The following is a 16,499-nucleotide window of genomic DNA, read 5'->3' as shown; positions in this document are numbered from 1 at the left end:
TAGAATGTAGCAGCAGACAATCAAATTGAGGTGAACAGGTAGAGTGTGTGCTGAGATTATCCCTGGGTGTAATTTATTTCAAGTTGTACAACTGTGTACTTTACTGATTTTCAGATGTTGTTGCTGCAATATGTTCCACCTAAAAATGATGCTGCTGGTAACACATCTTTCCAACTTTCTATTCCCTATTTGTGGCACAAGTATTACATAGTACATGTTTAGTGGTCAAGATTCTCAGATTTTTACAGATTATTAATTGTTAAAATGTTATGCTAATTGGTTGGATATGGTTCCAAGACTTAATATGATAATGTCGCACATATACTCAATGGGCCCTATTTCACAACTGATGAAAATCTGTCCAGCATTCAAGTTGTGTAATTAGCAAATGCACTTGCCCATCTGAGGAAAGAGGCATGTTAGCCTTAAAATATGTCTGGTCAGTTTCTAGGTGTATTTATCTACTGAAGGAACCAGTCAGGGATGCAGTGTTGACCAACAGTGATCTGCAATGAAGACAAGCAGTATTTTATTGTTATTTGTTTTTGTTTGCTTTGGGCACAGGTAGGTTTGTTTCCTTTGCAGAAAAGTATGCTCCCCAATATAATAGCAATCCTCCTAATTCTGCAGTACTGTCACACATAGGTCTAGTCTATGAAATGCTCCTCTCAGTAACACAACTATCAAATGCACTGGTCCACAGAGCAATTATAAAATATGTGTCTTTACAACACCACCTTGGTACACCACGCCACTCAAACTGGATGCTTTTGAAAAGAGGATGGAGCCAAGAATAAGACTTCAAGACATGATTTCATTAAGTCTCCATATATCCTCCCCTTCATACACTCTGTTCCTCTGCTGGAAGAGAAAATGATGTGTGTTTTCTCCTTAGAAGACTATTGTTATCTTTCTCCAACTATAATCTGCTTTTATATCCAAGATTATTTTAATGTCCAAAGAGGACTACAAGAGATCTAACTGTCTGGCTGCTTGTGTCTCGCTTTCCATGTCTCTTTCTCTGTGAGCCTTCACTGAATCGCTCCTTTGGAGATTAAGTGGAAGTGCATGACACATCCAATTCTATGGGTACATTTGTACATAGACTAGAGCTAAAAGAAGTAGAACTTGTGTATATAATAAAAGGCCACTGAAGTCTTTGGATTTACACAATATCTGAAAATATACCATAACATTTTGTTTATGTGCTGTTGATGAAAGGTTGTTTCAGGTGTAGGAGGTCGAGCTCGGAGTAGCTTCTGACAGGCAACAGATGCAAAAAGAAAATATAAAAGAAAACAAATATCTATCGGTGAAAAAGCTGTGACACACAAGACAAAGATGAAGATGTCAACTGAGTTTGTGCTGTTAAAAGGATAGTTCACCAAAAAATGAAGATTCTTTTATTATCTAACCACAACTATGCTGATGGAGGTGTGGGTGTAGTTTTGGGGTCCACAAAATAATTCATAGTCATAGGCGTAAACTTTGTTGCAGCCGAATCAATTTCAATTGAAGTCAATGGTGACCGACACTTCAGAGGTAATAAAACAACAGAAAAAACACAACATGCCTCCAAACTGCTCGCATGGTGTATGCCAAGTGTCTGCAAGCCCCGACATTAATGTTCAATGTTAATGTTTTTCAAACTATTTTCCTGTGGGCCAATAAAGATAGACATATGATATTTTATCGCGGGCCTGATATAATTGTGCAACGGGCTGGAAGTGGCACGCAGGCCTTGAGTTTGACATGTCTGGCATAATGAAACCACTGTTGGAGTCGGAGGAAGGACTTGCTGGCACAGATGGCAGGGTAAAAACGGGCAAAAGGATAAATCAGTTGGTAAATTTTTGGCAACAGATAAGCATTCAGATCCGATCATGGAAGGAGCAGAATTGACAAACGAGTTGGTAAAAAAATCCACAGAAAATATGCAGATGTGATTACATGTTGTTAGACCTAGGACCTAGTAGTAATATTTTACGTCCTAGTCAGATATATTTAACCTGTTGAGTTACAGTCATATTGTCTTATACAAAAAAAGATCATCAAAAGTTATGCACATGACATTTTATTGACCAGATTCAAATAATATAACATTGACATTGCCTAAACTAGCTCTCAAGGTCCAGGAAATGGTTCCTGAGGTATTGTTCGGATCAATGTATAGCGTCCGTTTTCCTATAAAAGGCCGCTAAGAGGCTTAAGTGGGCTCCAGGTTGTTACGCGTCGTACAATGAATCCAAGTCCGGTGATGAATATAGTTTGAGAATTTTATTGCTGTAGACCGAATGACAATTGATGAATGAAAACATGGTTGTTTGACGATGACGACGACCACGACGACGACGCTAAACAGAAAATATAATCAGGTGCGCCACTAACCCCCTTTCTCCCCCCCCTCCGCTGATCTGACTGCCCAGGTATATAGATTAAGCCACACCCATGTGTCAATCAAACGGAAATGACATGATCCAAAACAGTGTGACTAACCTTTCAAAATAAACAATAAACAAACAGACCAAATATGCATTTTGGCCCCTACAATTCCGGCCCCTAATTATTATGTTTCAAATAATAATTACAAATTTGACATAACAATCAACATAGTATATAAATATATTTTCTTTCTTCATTATTTGTAATCCGATATACGTTGTCCAAGGAAAGAGTGATTAATCAAAGTCAAGTGTTCAGGAACAAAGTCAAGGGGTCAAAAGTCAGTTTGCGTCAGTCAATGATCCGCTGCCTCCAGTAGTAGGCAGACTTTGGTGATGGGCCTGGTCAGAAATCCGGTCTTTGACTTGATCCGAAGCTGACGTACAAGTCCCTTTTTGTCCATAATGGTCTCCACAATCCTTCCAGTCAACCAGGAGTTGCGAGGCGCTGAATCATCCACAATGATGACGATGTCTCCTGGTGTGAAGTTGCGTCTTATGTTGGACCATTTCTGTCGTTCTTGCAGTTGGGGAAGATACTCCTTAATCCACCTTTTCCAAAATAAGTCAGACATATATTGAACTTGCCTCCACCTGCGGCGAGCATATAGGTCTTCCTTCTGAAACTGTCCTGGTGGCAGGGATGGCGTGCTTTTGAGAAGCAGAAGGTGATTTGGTGTGAGTGCTTCAAGGTCGTTGGGATCTGTAGAAGCCTTTGTGATTGGACGACTGTTGAGAATAGCTTCGGCTTCACATAAGACTGTGTGGAGTCCCTCCTCATCCAGACTTTGCACATTTAGTGTTGAGTTGAGAACCTTCCGCACTGATCTGATTAATCTTTCTTACACACCTCCATGGTGTGAGCCAGCAGGGGGATTGAATATCCAGTTTATTCCCTTTTGAAGCAGTATGTCATGGATCTGACCTTGATTCCATCCTTCAATAGCTTCCTTCAACTCGCGCTGTGCTCCCACAAAATTGGTTCCATTGTCTGATCGTAGTTCCTTTACTTGGCCTCGTCTGGCTATGAAGCACCGAAGGGCATGGATGAAAGAGTCTGTGTCAAGCGATGAGGCCATTTCAAGGTGAATTGCTCTTGTAGCCAAACAGGTGAAAATAACACCATATCGCTTCACGACACTTCTGCCACGCTTCACTCCAAAGGGTCCAAAGTAATCGACTCCAACGTTTGTGAATGGTGGTTCATCTGGAGAGACTCTATCCAGGGGTAGATCAGCCATCTGCTGTTGTCCAGGAATAGCATTTATACGCCGACAGACAACACATTTAGACAGGATTTTCCTGATCAATACTGTGGCACCAGGAATCCAATATTTCTGACGCAGTCTGGATAGCATATGGTTGCGACCACCATGTCCCACCTCCCCATGAATATGTCGTAAAAGGAGGTCAGCAATGTGAAAGTCTTTGGCCAGAATGACAGGATGTTTCATTTCTTCTGGCATTGCTGCTCTGCTTAGGCGACCACCAACTCTTAACACATCTTTGTCCAGAATGGGGTTGAATTTATGAATGTGGCTTGTCCTTTTAACATTCATTCCCTTTTTCAGATTTGAGATTTCATCTCCAAATCTCTTCTTTTGGCAGAAGCGGATTATCTCCATCTCTGCACTCTCCAATTCGCCGATTGTGAGACGGATTTCCTGAGTGTCAAGATTTCCTTGCAAAGAGAGAACACCGCTTGCTGTTTTCCTCTTCCTGATTCGTTGCAGAAGCACTCCTTTGATTCTGAGCATCCATGCTACTGCCCTTTTCAACTGATTCCAGGATGAGAAGTAATGGATGAAGTTGGTTGTTGGATCCACTGCTTCAGGTCTTATTTGAGCAGCATTTACGGTTATGCTCTTGACTTCAGAGTCCTTCGGTGAAATTGCATCCAATCCATCAGGGTTCTGAGGCCACTCTTCCTGAGGACCATGAAGAAACGGAGGTCCGTACACCCACATTTTCTTCTTTAGGAAAGCTTTGACTTTCAATCCTCTGGAAGCCATGTCTGCTGGATTGTCATTTGTGTTGACGTACCTCCACTGATGTTCATCTGAGGCTTTGGCAATTTCAGTCACTCTGTTAGCCACGAATGTTCGAAATCGTATGGTCCTGTTCTTTATGTACTTGAGCACAGAGGTGCTATCAGTCCAAAATGTAGATTCTGCTAGTTCCATCTGCAGCTCTTTCCTCAATATTGTGTCCATTCTGCTCGCCATGGTAGCAGCAGTCAACTCCATGCGAGGGATAGTGACTGGCTTCAAAGGAGCCACTCTGGCCTTTCCCATCACAAATGCACAATGCGTTTGGCCATGGTTGTTATGCATTAACAAATAACTCACAGTTCCATAACCATCCTGACATGCATCAGCAAAATGGTGTAGCTGGGCAGATGTTACCGCTCCGAAGTTTGTAGGTTTGAAGCATCTGTTGACTTTGAAGTCTTCCAGGTTATGGAGTTCCTGAATCCAGCTCATCCATTCTTTCACAATAGAGTCTGGTATCACATCATCCCAACCAGTCTTTTCCCGACACAATTCCTGTAGGATCCTTTTTGCAGTCAGGACTACTGGTGCCAACATTCCAAGGGGATCATATACAGAACTGACAGTCGACAAAATCCCCCGTCTTGTGAGTGGTCTGTCTTTGAGGATGCTTTTGAACTTGAAGACGTCAGACTGAACACACCATTGTACACCTAACATCCTCTCAGTTTGTCATGGTCCAAATCCAGATCCTTCATTTCTTTTAATCTTTCCGTTTCAGGTATGGCAGCCAATACATGACGACTATTGCTTATCCACTTGGTGAGTACAAAGCCTCCCTTGAAGCAAATGGCTCTTAACTCGTGATAAAGAGCTATTGCGTCCTCTTCTGAAGTTGCTGAAGCGAGGCAGTCATCCACATAAAAGTTGTTCAAGATGGTGTTGATAGCTTGTGGGCTGAACTGGCCAGTGTTGTCTTCAGCACATTTTCTCAGGGCAAAATTTGCACAACTTGGAGATGATGTTGCTCCAAATAAATGCACCGTCATTCTGTATTCCACCATGTTCTGACTGTAATCTCCATCAGGCCACCAGACGAACCGTAGCAGGTCCCGATCTTCATTTGGTACTTGTACTTGGAGGAACATTGCTTCGATATCCGCAGCGATGACAACAGGTTCTTTACGGAATCTAGCTATGACTCCAATCAAGGTGCTGGTGAGGTCTGGTCACTGTAAGAGCTGAGAGTTCAGTGAAACTCCCTGATATGTTGCTCCACAGTCGAACACCACTCTAAGTTTTTTCTTTTGTGGATGCAAAACTCCATGGTGTGGTAGATACCATTTTCTGCCATCACTACGTTCCAAGATTCCTTCTGTTACTTCCTCTGCATAGCCCTTGGATATCATGTCAGACATGAAGTTGGTGTACTCCAAGTGATAGCATGGATCTCTCTGGAAACGCCCTTTTAAGTTTAGTGTCCTCTGTTCAGCGCAGTTCTTATTGTCAGGCAAGCAGATTTCCCTGTCCTTCAATGGTAAACCAAAGCAGTAATGTCCATTAACTAGCTTTGCAGATGTTGATACCAAATCCAAGAACTGCTGATCTTCTTTTGAAGGTTCTTGGTCATCTTTGACACACTCAGGAAAGTCAATCTTGAACTGCTGCTCCCATTGCTCATCAAGTGTAACAACTGATATCCTGTTAACACTGATTTCTGACTGCTCCTGAGCATAATCACCTTTTCCTCCCAGAGGTCCGTTAACTGTCCAGCCGAGCATTGTTTTGACGGCATATGGTCCATCTCCCACACTCCTGATGACTTGAAGTGGTTCCAGAGCCTTTGGTACATCGGAGCCAATCAGCAACTCAATCTCACAGTCCAGTTCAGGTAAGTGAATATTCTTTAAATGATGCCACTGATTGATGTCATTTTGATGTGGGATGTTCCCTTTGTGCACAGGCATAGTCTTCTGAGTGTACACACATGGGAGATCACAGAAATCAGTGCCATGAAGTCCTGTAACCTCTAGGCCTGAAACAATGCTGGTTTCAACGACCTTCCTTTGACCCATTGTTCTCAGAAGAATATTTGATTTTCTTCCCTGGAGATTGAGCTTATTCATTAGCCCCAATGTGCAAAATGACGCAGTGCTTCCCGGGTCAAGGAATGCATATGTATGCACTGTTGTATTCCCCTTCTTGGCCTTTACTTTCACAGGCACTATGGAGAGTTTGCAATTGTCTTCACCGGCCCCAGTAAGACCACTTGTCTGTACCGAGGCTATGGCTCTGATGTCAGCTTCTTCCTTTGTTTGAGCTTGATGTTTGTCCATTTCAAATCTTCTTTGGTGGATATGCAGCATCTGAGGATGCTTCAAATTGCATATGTTGCAGCTGAGTCGCTTCCTGCAGTCCTTGCTCATGTGTCCTTTCTGCAGACAACCAAAGCAGGCTCCATTTTCTTTAAGGAAAGTGATTTTCTCATGATGTGCTTTCTTTTCCAATAGGAAACACACCTCCAAAGCATGTCCACCTCCACAGAACAAACACCTTTTTACAGCCGGCCAACTCTCCATTTTCCTAGGTCCATTTCCATTTTTCTCATGAGCAACTGTCACAGTGGTTGCAAATGTACTTCCTTTGATTTTTGGATGAGGTGGTTTTGACATAAAACCTCTTCCATCCTTGCTTGGTGTGGGAGTGTCTCTGATGTCTCCAAATACTGGATCAGTTGCAATCCTCACCTGTTTTTCAAGGTAATTTACCAGATCCCTGAAGGTAGCTCTTTGGTTGTACCTTTCCTGAAAATCACATGCCACAGATCTCCATTTATCCCTCAGTCGATATGGCAGCTTCTTAATTATAATTAGCAGGTTAGCAGACATGTTGAGCTCTTGCATGTTGTTGACATCTTCCATGGCATTGCAACATCCTCTTAGAAACAGAGTGTATGCTTGTAGTGTTTTTGTGTCATCTGGTTTAATTGATGACCATGAAAGAGCCTTCTCCATGTAGGCTGTAGCAATTTTATGCTCGTTGCCAAAGTGCTCCTGCAGTAAGGATTTTGCCTTCCTGAATCCTCTATCTGCGGTCATATGAAGGCAGCTCCTCACCATTTCTCTTGGTTGTGCTTCGGTATATTGTTCCAGATAATAAAGACAATCTGTGGGGTTTGGGTTCTTGCTTTCGATGTTGTGTTCAAAGGATTTTATGAATGTTTGAAATTGAAGTGGGTCACCATCAAAACGACGAATCTCCTTCTTGGGCATTAAAGAGAGAGACTGTTGTTGAACCATTAATGCAGTGATGTCATTTTGCTTTTCCATGATGTTAAGCATGTTGCTCTGTTCACCATTGCTTGGAGCAGGCAATGTTTGCTGCAGACAATGTTTGCTGCACCTAAGTTATTAAAGCCATTTTGACTGCCAGCACAGAGAGCACAGAAACTCAATTGTCTTGCAAGTCAAAGTACACGCCAATCAAATATAGGCAAGTACACCTCCCTTATTCAATTAGTTTGTATTGGAATTAGAGTAATTCATTTGTTAACCAAACCATGCAGTAATGTGAGGGGGGTTGCAGAAATCTTATTATTTTACAGCTAGTTATTCACTACCTTCACAAACATCCTCACACAAACAAAATTCTTTGAATTTGCAAACTGAGTACTGTTTCCAGACCAATCAGTCAGTAAGGGATGCAGTCATAACGCTGTGATGGCCAGAACCATCTAGGCAGTATAATATTTCTTGCGTGTTGTTTACTCTTGTTTACATGCCACTTCTTTGCTTTCAGTCCCTGTGACATCCCCCTCTATAAACCCCCACCACTAAAGCCCTGAGCAGCAAACCAATCTCCAAACCAGACCACAAGACGTGGATAGAAGAGGGTGTAAAATGTGTTTACACCCTGCATGTCTTTATCAATCAACATCAGAGGGATAAAGCCAGTGCCGCTGCTAACCATTTTGGTGCCCTAAGCATAACTCCTTTATGATGCCCCCCCCCCCCCTCCGAGAAAAAAATGTTTGTTTCTGCCAGTTTAACATTTTAGCATCAAAACTGCCTAAAAGCTCCACTTCCTTTAAGAAGTTGCCATTGTCTGGCTCATACAGACACTGTGAAGAGCCTCTAAATGGCAAATTCCTTGGGGCAAGAGGTTATTTTAAGTAAGCGTTTGAGAACATCTCGCCATCTTCTTTTTTCTGTCTCCAGGAATGTCAGTTCCTGGTGGTCTATTGTCCTATTTTCCTGTAAACGCATGTCCAGTTCTCTCCATTTAAACATGCACTTGGCATGGTCTGAGCTACATTCATGACTCTTCAATCTACTGTTTATGTTGGACCAGTCACTGTAGCCCTCATCTGCAGTCAGCTATATAGGTTTCAAACTGAAAAGCTTACACGCAAAACAGAACACAGCATTGCTTTGCTGGGAGTAAACAAGCCAACTTCTCATGATTTTCTCTCTATTTGAGAGTGTTTTGAATTGTAGGCTACTATGAAACGCCCCGCCATCTAGTCCCCTTGGAAAATTTAAATGATATGGGATTTTAAATGGACCTCTACGTACTATTTCAACACGATCCGCGTCTAAAACTTGTGGCGGCCAAAGAGCAGGATCAGTTGGAAGGGGCACACAGGTCTCTACATTGTCACCTGCTGATGGACTCTCAATGACAGGACTTGTGCTTTCAGAGGTGGTGGTTCTCTGCGGATCTGTCCCTAAACTGCTGGTATTGTGGAATCTACAGACCTGCAAGACGGTTGCTCCTCGTCTGCATCTTCGTCTTGGTCACGTGCTTCTCCTTGTACATATCTCAGACTAGACCCTGCATTAATTTAGAAATACGACAAAATAGGATCAGTATAGAAAGAGACAAAATATTCAACCAAAGAATCTTATACCGAAAAAATTATAAACATTTAAAACTGAAAGCAAGCAGCAAAGGTGCTCTCCCCCTTTATTTATCAACTATTTGATAAATCTAATCCAACATAAAAGCATAATAGAATGTAAAGTAAAGTAACATCTAGCTGGCGTCAGTTAGGCCTTCTTGTAAAATGCATAATGTTTAACAGTAAAATCTCAAGCAGCCCATTTCCCGTATTTAACAATGATTAAACATGGACTTACCTGAAAGTGATGCACAGGCATCATCTTGCAGTTTCTTTCTCTTTCTTTTTTCTGACTCCTGTTGTCTTTTTGAGGCAATTTTTGAGTTGACCTGGCCTACTGTCAAAGTTCGTCAGGCCACTGAGATAGGAAAGGGCACCCACGGCAAGCTTGGGAAGTTGAGTGTGAATTTGTTTTTTTGGGGGGGGCACCATCGTAACTTTTTTTGGACCAATTACACATATCTCTTGTTCTGCCTGCTTTGTGATATACATGCCTAAAAGATGCCTAATATTTCTATACTAAAATAATATCGGCATTATAATTGTAAGCTATTTTATTTAATGACGTTATTGTTGAGGGTTGATTTGTATTTCCTGTTCTAAGCAGGTTGTTGGTAGTGACTCTTATTTTGAAAGGGGGTTTTAAAGGAAGTGTGTTCTGTGATTAGTGAAGTTGTAAAATGAACGGAGAATAAACGGGTGTGCTGTTCCGCATGACCTGCTCTCGTGTTCTTTGTCGGCTGAGGCCGGACCTATGATACAACCAAACACTCGGCTACATAATTATTATAACTATGATGATTTTCAGTTGCCTATTTTTTGTCCCCTCAGGACTTGGTGCCCTACGCACAGCGCGTAGTGCGCGTTATGGGAGCAGCGGCGCTGGATAAGGCAACACACAAGAAATTTGTAGCATAGGCAGATGAGGGAGAAAATAGCTCAAGTGCAAACTGTTTTTTGTAGTGTGTGTGTGTGTGTGTGTGTGTGTGAGTCATGCCTGCACTGCACTGGGGTTTAACATCTTAAATTCTAATTAAATTTCAAACTGAATAATCTCTGGAAAAAAAGTTCATTGCTCTTTGCCCAAGGTTGTACTTGCAGGAATATGCTATAATATCATTATATCAGTAGAATAAGATGGTCTAAAAATTATGTCAATAATATCATTATTACGATAATTTCTGGGACAACAATTTTTTTTATGTTGACAGGCCTACCTTAATATTTTTAATAATGCAACAAGATAGAGGTTTTCTTGCACAGTAACACATATCCATGCCAAATTGTTATTGTACAATGAAATATCCTTGACTGAATCCAAACTGAATCGAATCGAGAACTTGTCAATTGGAATCGAATTGATTTAGGAAATCAGTGGCGGTACCCTGCCCTAGTAAAGAAATTACGGTCAAGAAAAGGTTTAATAGGTGTATTATTGCAATGCCAAAAGGCAGAGTGAAACATTTTGGAAGCATGTAAATTATAAGCTAGTGTACCTTAATGAAAAAGTTAGGTGCACAAGCGCAACCAATTTAACAGGTTAGTCTGGAGCCCTGGTGATAAATGTGTTAATAATAAAAAGTTATTTAGTATTTTAAATGATTGATTGGTTTGATTGAAACGCAGAGGCGTTACCAGCGGACGCTGAATTAACCCTGATGATCATTAACTGGCAATATTCAGGTGTGCAAGCTCATCCAAGAAGACACAAAACTATATGACACAGCATAGCTGTGTCATAAAGCTCTGAACAAAGAGCCTCAATTAAAATGACTAGGTTGGTGCTATTGCCAGCACCTATAATTTTGTGTAAAATGACTGATTAGTCTGTCAAGTCAGTGGCATTATAACATATCTTTGCATTTTTCAAAAATGTAAAAATACATAAATCTTGGTATGCTTTTAGTTTTCTGATGTTATTCCTTCCCGTCAGATTTGTGGATTATGCCTCTCAGACACGGATTTACACAGACTTGCACTCAGTCCTTGACACATTTTCTTGTTCTTTTCTCTACAAACTTAAGGTCTCAACCTTAATGTTATAATTTGGCTCATAAATTGGACTGAACAGAATATCTTTTATTACAATCGATTCTCATTTTTGCAATGGACATTTGTGAGAAGCACTTTGTAACCTCATTTAGATAAGTGCTAAATACATAAAGTTGTTATTATTATTATTATTATTATTATTATGCAAAAACTTGGACACATCGTCAATGTTGTAGCCTGGAGTCATTATGCGTTTTGGGTCTTACAACAGACCCTCATCTAGGTAACCAAACCAAGGTTGAGCAAGTGGCATTCTGTTGCCTCCACTCATGAAGCCTCTTCAAACATAGCCATCTTGATGCTCTCTCAACTGCCTCCATGCTATTCATGGCCCTCATCCTGTGATACCCATTTGGCCTTGTGTAGTGAATGACCTACAAACCCTTTGCTGCCAACATCCACTGGCAAGCACATGGACCATCTGCAAAATTACACCATAATAATGACAGATTTGATTTTTTGCAGCAATCAAAGGTGGTCAGTAAGATTGGTCACCTGTGTGACATCTATGTCTGTTTCAATGCAATTTGTTTAATGTACTTTTGAGGCTTTTCATTGCCTTTTTAATGGATGGACAGAGTAGGCTGTGATAGGGGGGCTGAGAGAGAGTGGGGGTCGACATGCCTAAATGGCCATGGGTTGGAATCAAAAGCCTCTGCGGGTTAAGGCTTTGCCTTGTTGGGGCGGCAGCGCTACCAGGTGAGCTATACGCCGCCTCTTTCTGTGCCAATGTTTAGTATAATCTACTGGCAAGTGTATTTTAATAGTTTCTATAATTGCATTATGTAAAAATATTTAACGTTTATCGTATTAGAGAACTATTTTGTTTCATCTGCAGATATACATTGAGTCCCTCTGACAGTAATTCGATATTCACCCAGCCTGTACTACTTGTCTCTGTCTTCCTAGGACCAGTAGCAGTGATAAATGTTGAGGAAGATTCTGCCAACCCACTTCATCATGTGAATCACGGGATTATCAGCCCTTGTACGCTGGATGCAGGGCCAGATTCTGTGGAGATTGGAATGAACAGAATTCCTGTCATAGAGAACCCACAGTATTTCAGACATGGACACAACTGTAACAAACCCACCACCTGTGAGTACACATGGATTTTTGTATTTATTTTTAAAGTTGAGAGTCAAGTTTCATTCTCTGCTAAAATGTCAGTCAATTCTTCATCTGGACATTTATTTAGTAGCCATATTTCTACAGAGGTAGTGGATAGCTATTTTGACCAAAATATGTTACAGACATTTCATTAAGACCCCAAGGAACAATATCAACTGTGGTAAAATGGGCATACGATGGGTCCTTTAAAGGAGACATTATGCCAGTTTTCCACAATTTAGCCTAGTTTATTGGAATCGTAATGTTAAGTCCCCTAAATAAAGTCCAGGGGATGAGATTGGAGTAACACAAAGATGAATGGATATTTTAAAGAGAGCAAAAGGAAACATAGAAGTTTTAGTGTGTTTATTTACAACAATTAGAAATATAACAAACAATTAAAGGCAAGCTTCCTCAAAGTCCAAGCTGGAAAACGATTAATCAAAAGCAACATCGCAATTTTCTCAAATATGACGTCTTCAAACCACCACACAGCTTTCTCCCTTGCTGCCGTTGGACCCACTGGCACTGATACACCATCGATTCCCACTTTAAACTTTGCGCTGATAATGTGATTGTCAGGGGCTGATTAGGACAATTGTCTGCTCCTCTTAAACCAATTTGAAACCAAATCATTTGTTTGATGACGAGGATATAGAGACATGCTTGTCACAAGAAAGTCATTTTAACAGTTTGTGTATATGGATACATTTCTGTATCCATATACACATTCCGATACCAAAAATATAATCGGATTTTGTAAAATTTATTTGTACATAATCTCCTTTTTCTTTGTTTGTTTAAGTAATTGCACAACACGTTTTTGTTCTATACCTCTCTCGCAAGACCGAACAACGCACATGTTTTATGGCACTGTAAAAGGAAAGCTTTCATTTACGCAAAGACTAAGTTTTATACTTTAAGAGTGAATATTTCTTGTGACATCATGTACAAAATCTGATTTTTAGCTTTGCCACATTGCATTCTAATGAAGTGAAGCAGAGCAAAGTGAGGTTTTAGCATGTAACGCCTGTAAATTGAGAGAACAACGATAATTGGTGGCGGTATGAACCTTGGAGTTGGATTGGCAGCTTTACCAGAGTTATGGACTAAATCAAACCTTAACCTTCTATTTATGCCCCTTTCCCTTTAACCTTTGTGTCGTGTTCGTTTCTCCCCCCTTACTTTGGTGCTCCCGGTCAAATTTGACCGGCCTGTTTTAACTGCCCTTACATTAACACAAAAACCATTGATCGTCACCAAATTGTATTTAACTCCCTTTTAACCTGTAAACAATGTCTCAGACTACTGGTTACATGAATAACTGCAGTGAATAGACACAGAAATTGAAAGTTGTATTCCAAAATTAACATTTATTGTAGAAAAATCAAAACAGAGACCAAATTCACAGAACATCAGAACATCAACATGAACACATTGTGTGTGTGTGTGTGTGTGTGTGTGTGTGTGTGTGTGTGTGTGTGTGTGTGTGTGTGTGTGTGTGTGTGTGTGTGTGTGTGTGTGTGTGTTCAGACACAGGAGTGGCATTTTGCAATCAGGTCACAGTGTGTCTTGCAAACGTAGGCATCACATTTGAAACATGTAAGACTTGTCTTATTGTCTCTAGGGGCACATAGCTTGCATCTCTTCCGTTTCTGCCCCTGTTTTGGGGGGAGAGTGGCCAGGGCCGTGGCTGGGGCTTGCAGACTCCTCACCAGACTGCAAGAGGCTGGTGTGGACTGGAATGTCACCTCAGGTGTGTCTTCCACAGGGGCCTCTTCCCCAGGTGCCTCTTCCTCAGGGGCCTCTTCCTCGCCATATGTTGACTGTTCGGTCTCATGATGGTCTGGATCAAAATCAGGATCTTTTGCTTCTATTTCTGAAACATCCTCCTCTATTTCTGGTTCAACTCCAATCCCATCTTCATCAGTTTGAAAAAAAAGGTCAAGAGCCTCTCTGACAGAAAAACGTCTGATCGGGCGCCGACTCATTGTGTTCAGAGTAAAATAAGAGCAATGCACAAGCAAGCTATATATAGGGGATCTGTGAGAAGATATCATACGTTTTGTATCGAAAGTGTGGTTCACGTGGGGGGATGGACACATTAGCCCAGGAAAGAGCCAGGTTCCCATAACAAACACCTAATTGGTAACTTTGAAGTGTTACACGTTTAGTCTGGAAGGTGTGGTTCACGTAGGGGGACAGGCACATAAGCACGGGAAAGAGAGGACACATGGTCAGTCTGAAAGGGGTTCACGTGGGGTGGAGTGTGTGTGTGTGTGCGTGCGTGCGTGTATGTGCGTGCGTGCGTGTGTGTGTGTGTGTGTAGGTGTGTGTGTGTGCGTGTAGGTGTGTTTGTGTGTGTGTGTGTGTGTGTGTGTGTGCGTGTAGGTGTGTTTGTGTGTGCGTGTGGTGGTGGTGGTGGATTTGTGGTTGTGTACTATCTGATGAATGAACACAATCTAGGGTCACCCATTCATTTCCTATGGCGGCCATTTTTGACCGGGAACACCACAGGTGTTACAAAGTTGACTAAACAACTCAAAATTCAATGAAAGTAGTGATCAGCAATTGTAAATGTTCAAATGCCTAGTGTGGAGGATATCATAAGCCCTTGAGACAATAAAATGTAAAACACAATATTTATGATTGATCGAAATGGAAATCGGTCAGATTTGACCCGAACACGACACAAAGGTTAACTATTTAATTTCAGAGGATAAACCTCAGAGAACACTGAAATCCTATGGATACAAGTTCATCCCTACAAAGGTTCTGCACCAATGTCATCAGGGGGCTTCATAATCCTCTTTAATTATATATGTATCATAATTATACATATATGAAAGCTGTTAAAATTGTGGTGTCCTTGGGTATTTGGAAGCAGTATTGGCTAATCCATCTATTCACACCGTTAACATTGGGCCTTTTGTCCAAACAAAAGGGGAGAATATCTTTCCTAACAAGACTTATTAGAAATGTTATTTATGTATCTATGCCTAATGAATATCATACTAAATCCCTGTGATGTCTTGAACTTTTCTTTAGTGAGGCATCTAATTTTGCAGCTGGCTTTAGTTAAAATAAGTCGCTCAAAGAAATCCTTGCACGGCTTGTAATGACAGTAATTCCTTGCTCATATAAAACTTAGCAGTAATCCTGTGCAAACATGTTAAGTGGGTCTGTAAACATCCTGATCTTTGGAACCTTTATAGTTTATTAACGAACTACTAACAAATGTAATTGTACTTGTTAATCATTCATTTCAGCTGCATGTTTCCACCTGTACTGTTACCCCAAATGGGCGCTCACTTCAAGCAAGGCCACACAAACTAGTCACAAGTCAAGTTACAGTTTTGTGTGTGGAAAGTAAAGTCAATTAAAATAGGGGGTTGGATTTATATAGATGGTGGGTGTCATAAACACCCTCATCTTTCTGTCTCTCATTTAATTCCTCCTGAGGTTAGTCGGTCACTAGCTGACCTGCCTGCCAGCCCGTACCCTGCCCATGCACTTATGGTCCATGATCAGAGTCTTCACAGCCAGAAAGGCACAAACTGCTGAATCAGAGATGATAGCTTTTAGCGTGTTATGTGTGTAAGGTGTTTTTGGGGGCTGTTGGTGAAATGTATTGGATGCATATTTTTTTGTGTAGCCTACACTAGGTCGCTATTTAGCGATGCTTTAGGATGATGTAAATCAGTCTCCTATAAACATAGCCCAGATGCTGGTTGAAAAATAATTGACCAGGCAAAATAATGTCATTATGGTTAAAGGGTCTGTGCGCCAGAATAAAATACAATACTTCGCCTTTTAGCCAGAAGGGGTTAAACTAAGACATACATTTTTGTTGAATTTAGAGGAGTTGTATTCACAAAATGGGGTCTTATCTAAAAAAAATTGCAGTATGTTTTACAATGTTTGCTGGTGTAGAATAAATTGTAGTTTGTAGTGATTTTTCTTAACAAATTAAATTATTATGATTATTTGACAAGATTTGTACCT

At 41.0% G+C, this 16,499-nt stretch overlaps 1 protein-coding gene across 2 annotated transcripts in view; it reads left to right on the top strand.

Moving 5' to 3' along the window:
- The window catches only part of LOC128444185 (NT-3 growth factor receptor), a 159,603-nt gene that overhangs the window by 98,995 nt on the left and 44,109 nt on the right, over nt 1-16,499 (top strand). For both annotated transcript variants that reach the window (XM_053426507.1, XM_053426506.1), the window contains one exon: nt 12,294-12,482. In XM_053426507.1, coding sequence (XP_053282482.1) covers nt 12,294-12,482 — 189 coding nt within the window. The remainder of the gene's footprint in view (nt 1-12,293; nt 12,483-16,499) is intronic.

This window comes from Pleuronectes platessa, chromosome 7, assembly GCF_947347685.1.
Source record: "Pleuronectes platessa chromosome 7, fPlePla1.1, whole genome shotgun sequence".
In the NCBI taxonomy this organism is placed as follows: domain Eukaryota; kingdom Metazoa; phylum Chordata; class Actinopteri; order Pleuronectiformes; family Pleuronectidae; genus Pleuronectes; species Pleuronectes platessa.
The sequence above is the reverse complement of the archived record's forward strand: the minus strand, read 5'-3'. Positions and strand labels throughout refer to the sequence as shown.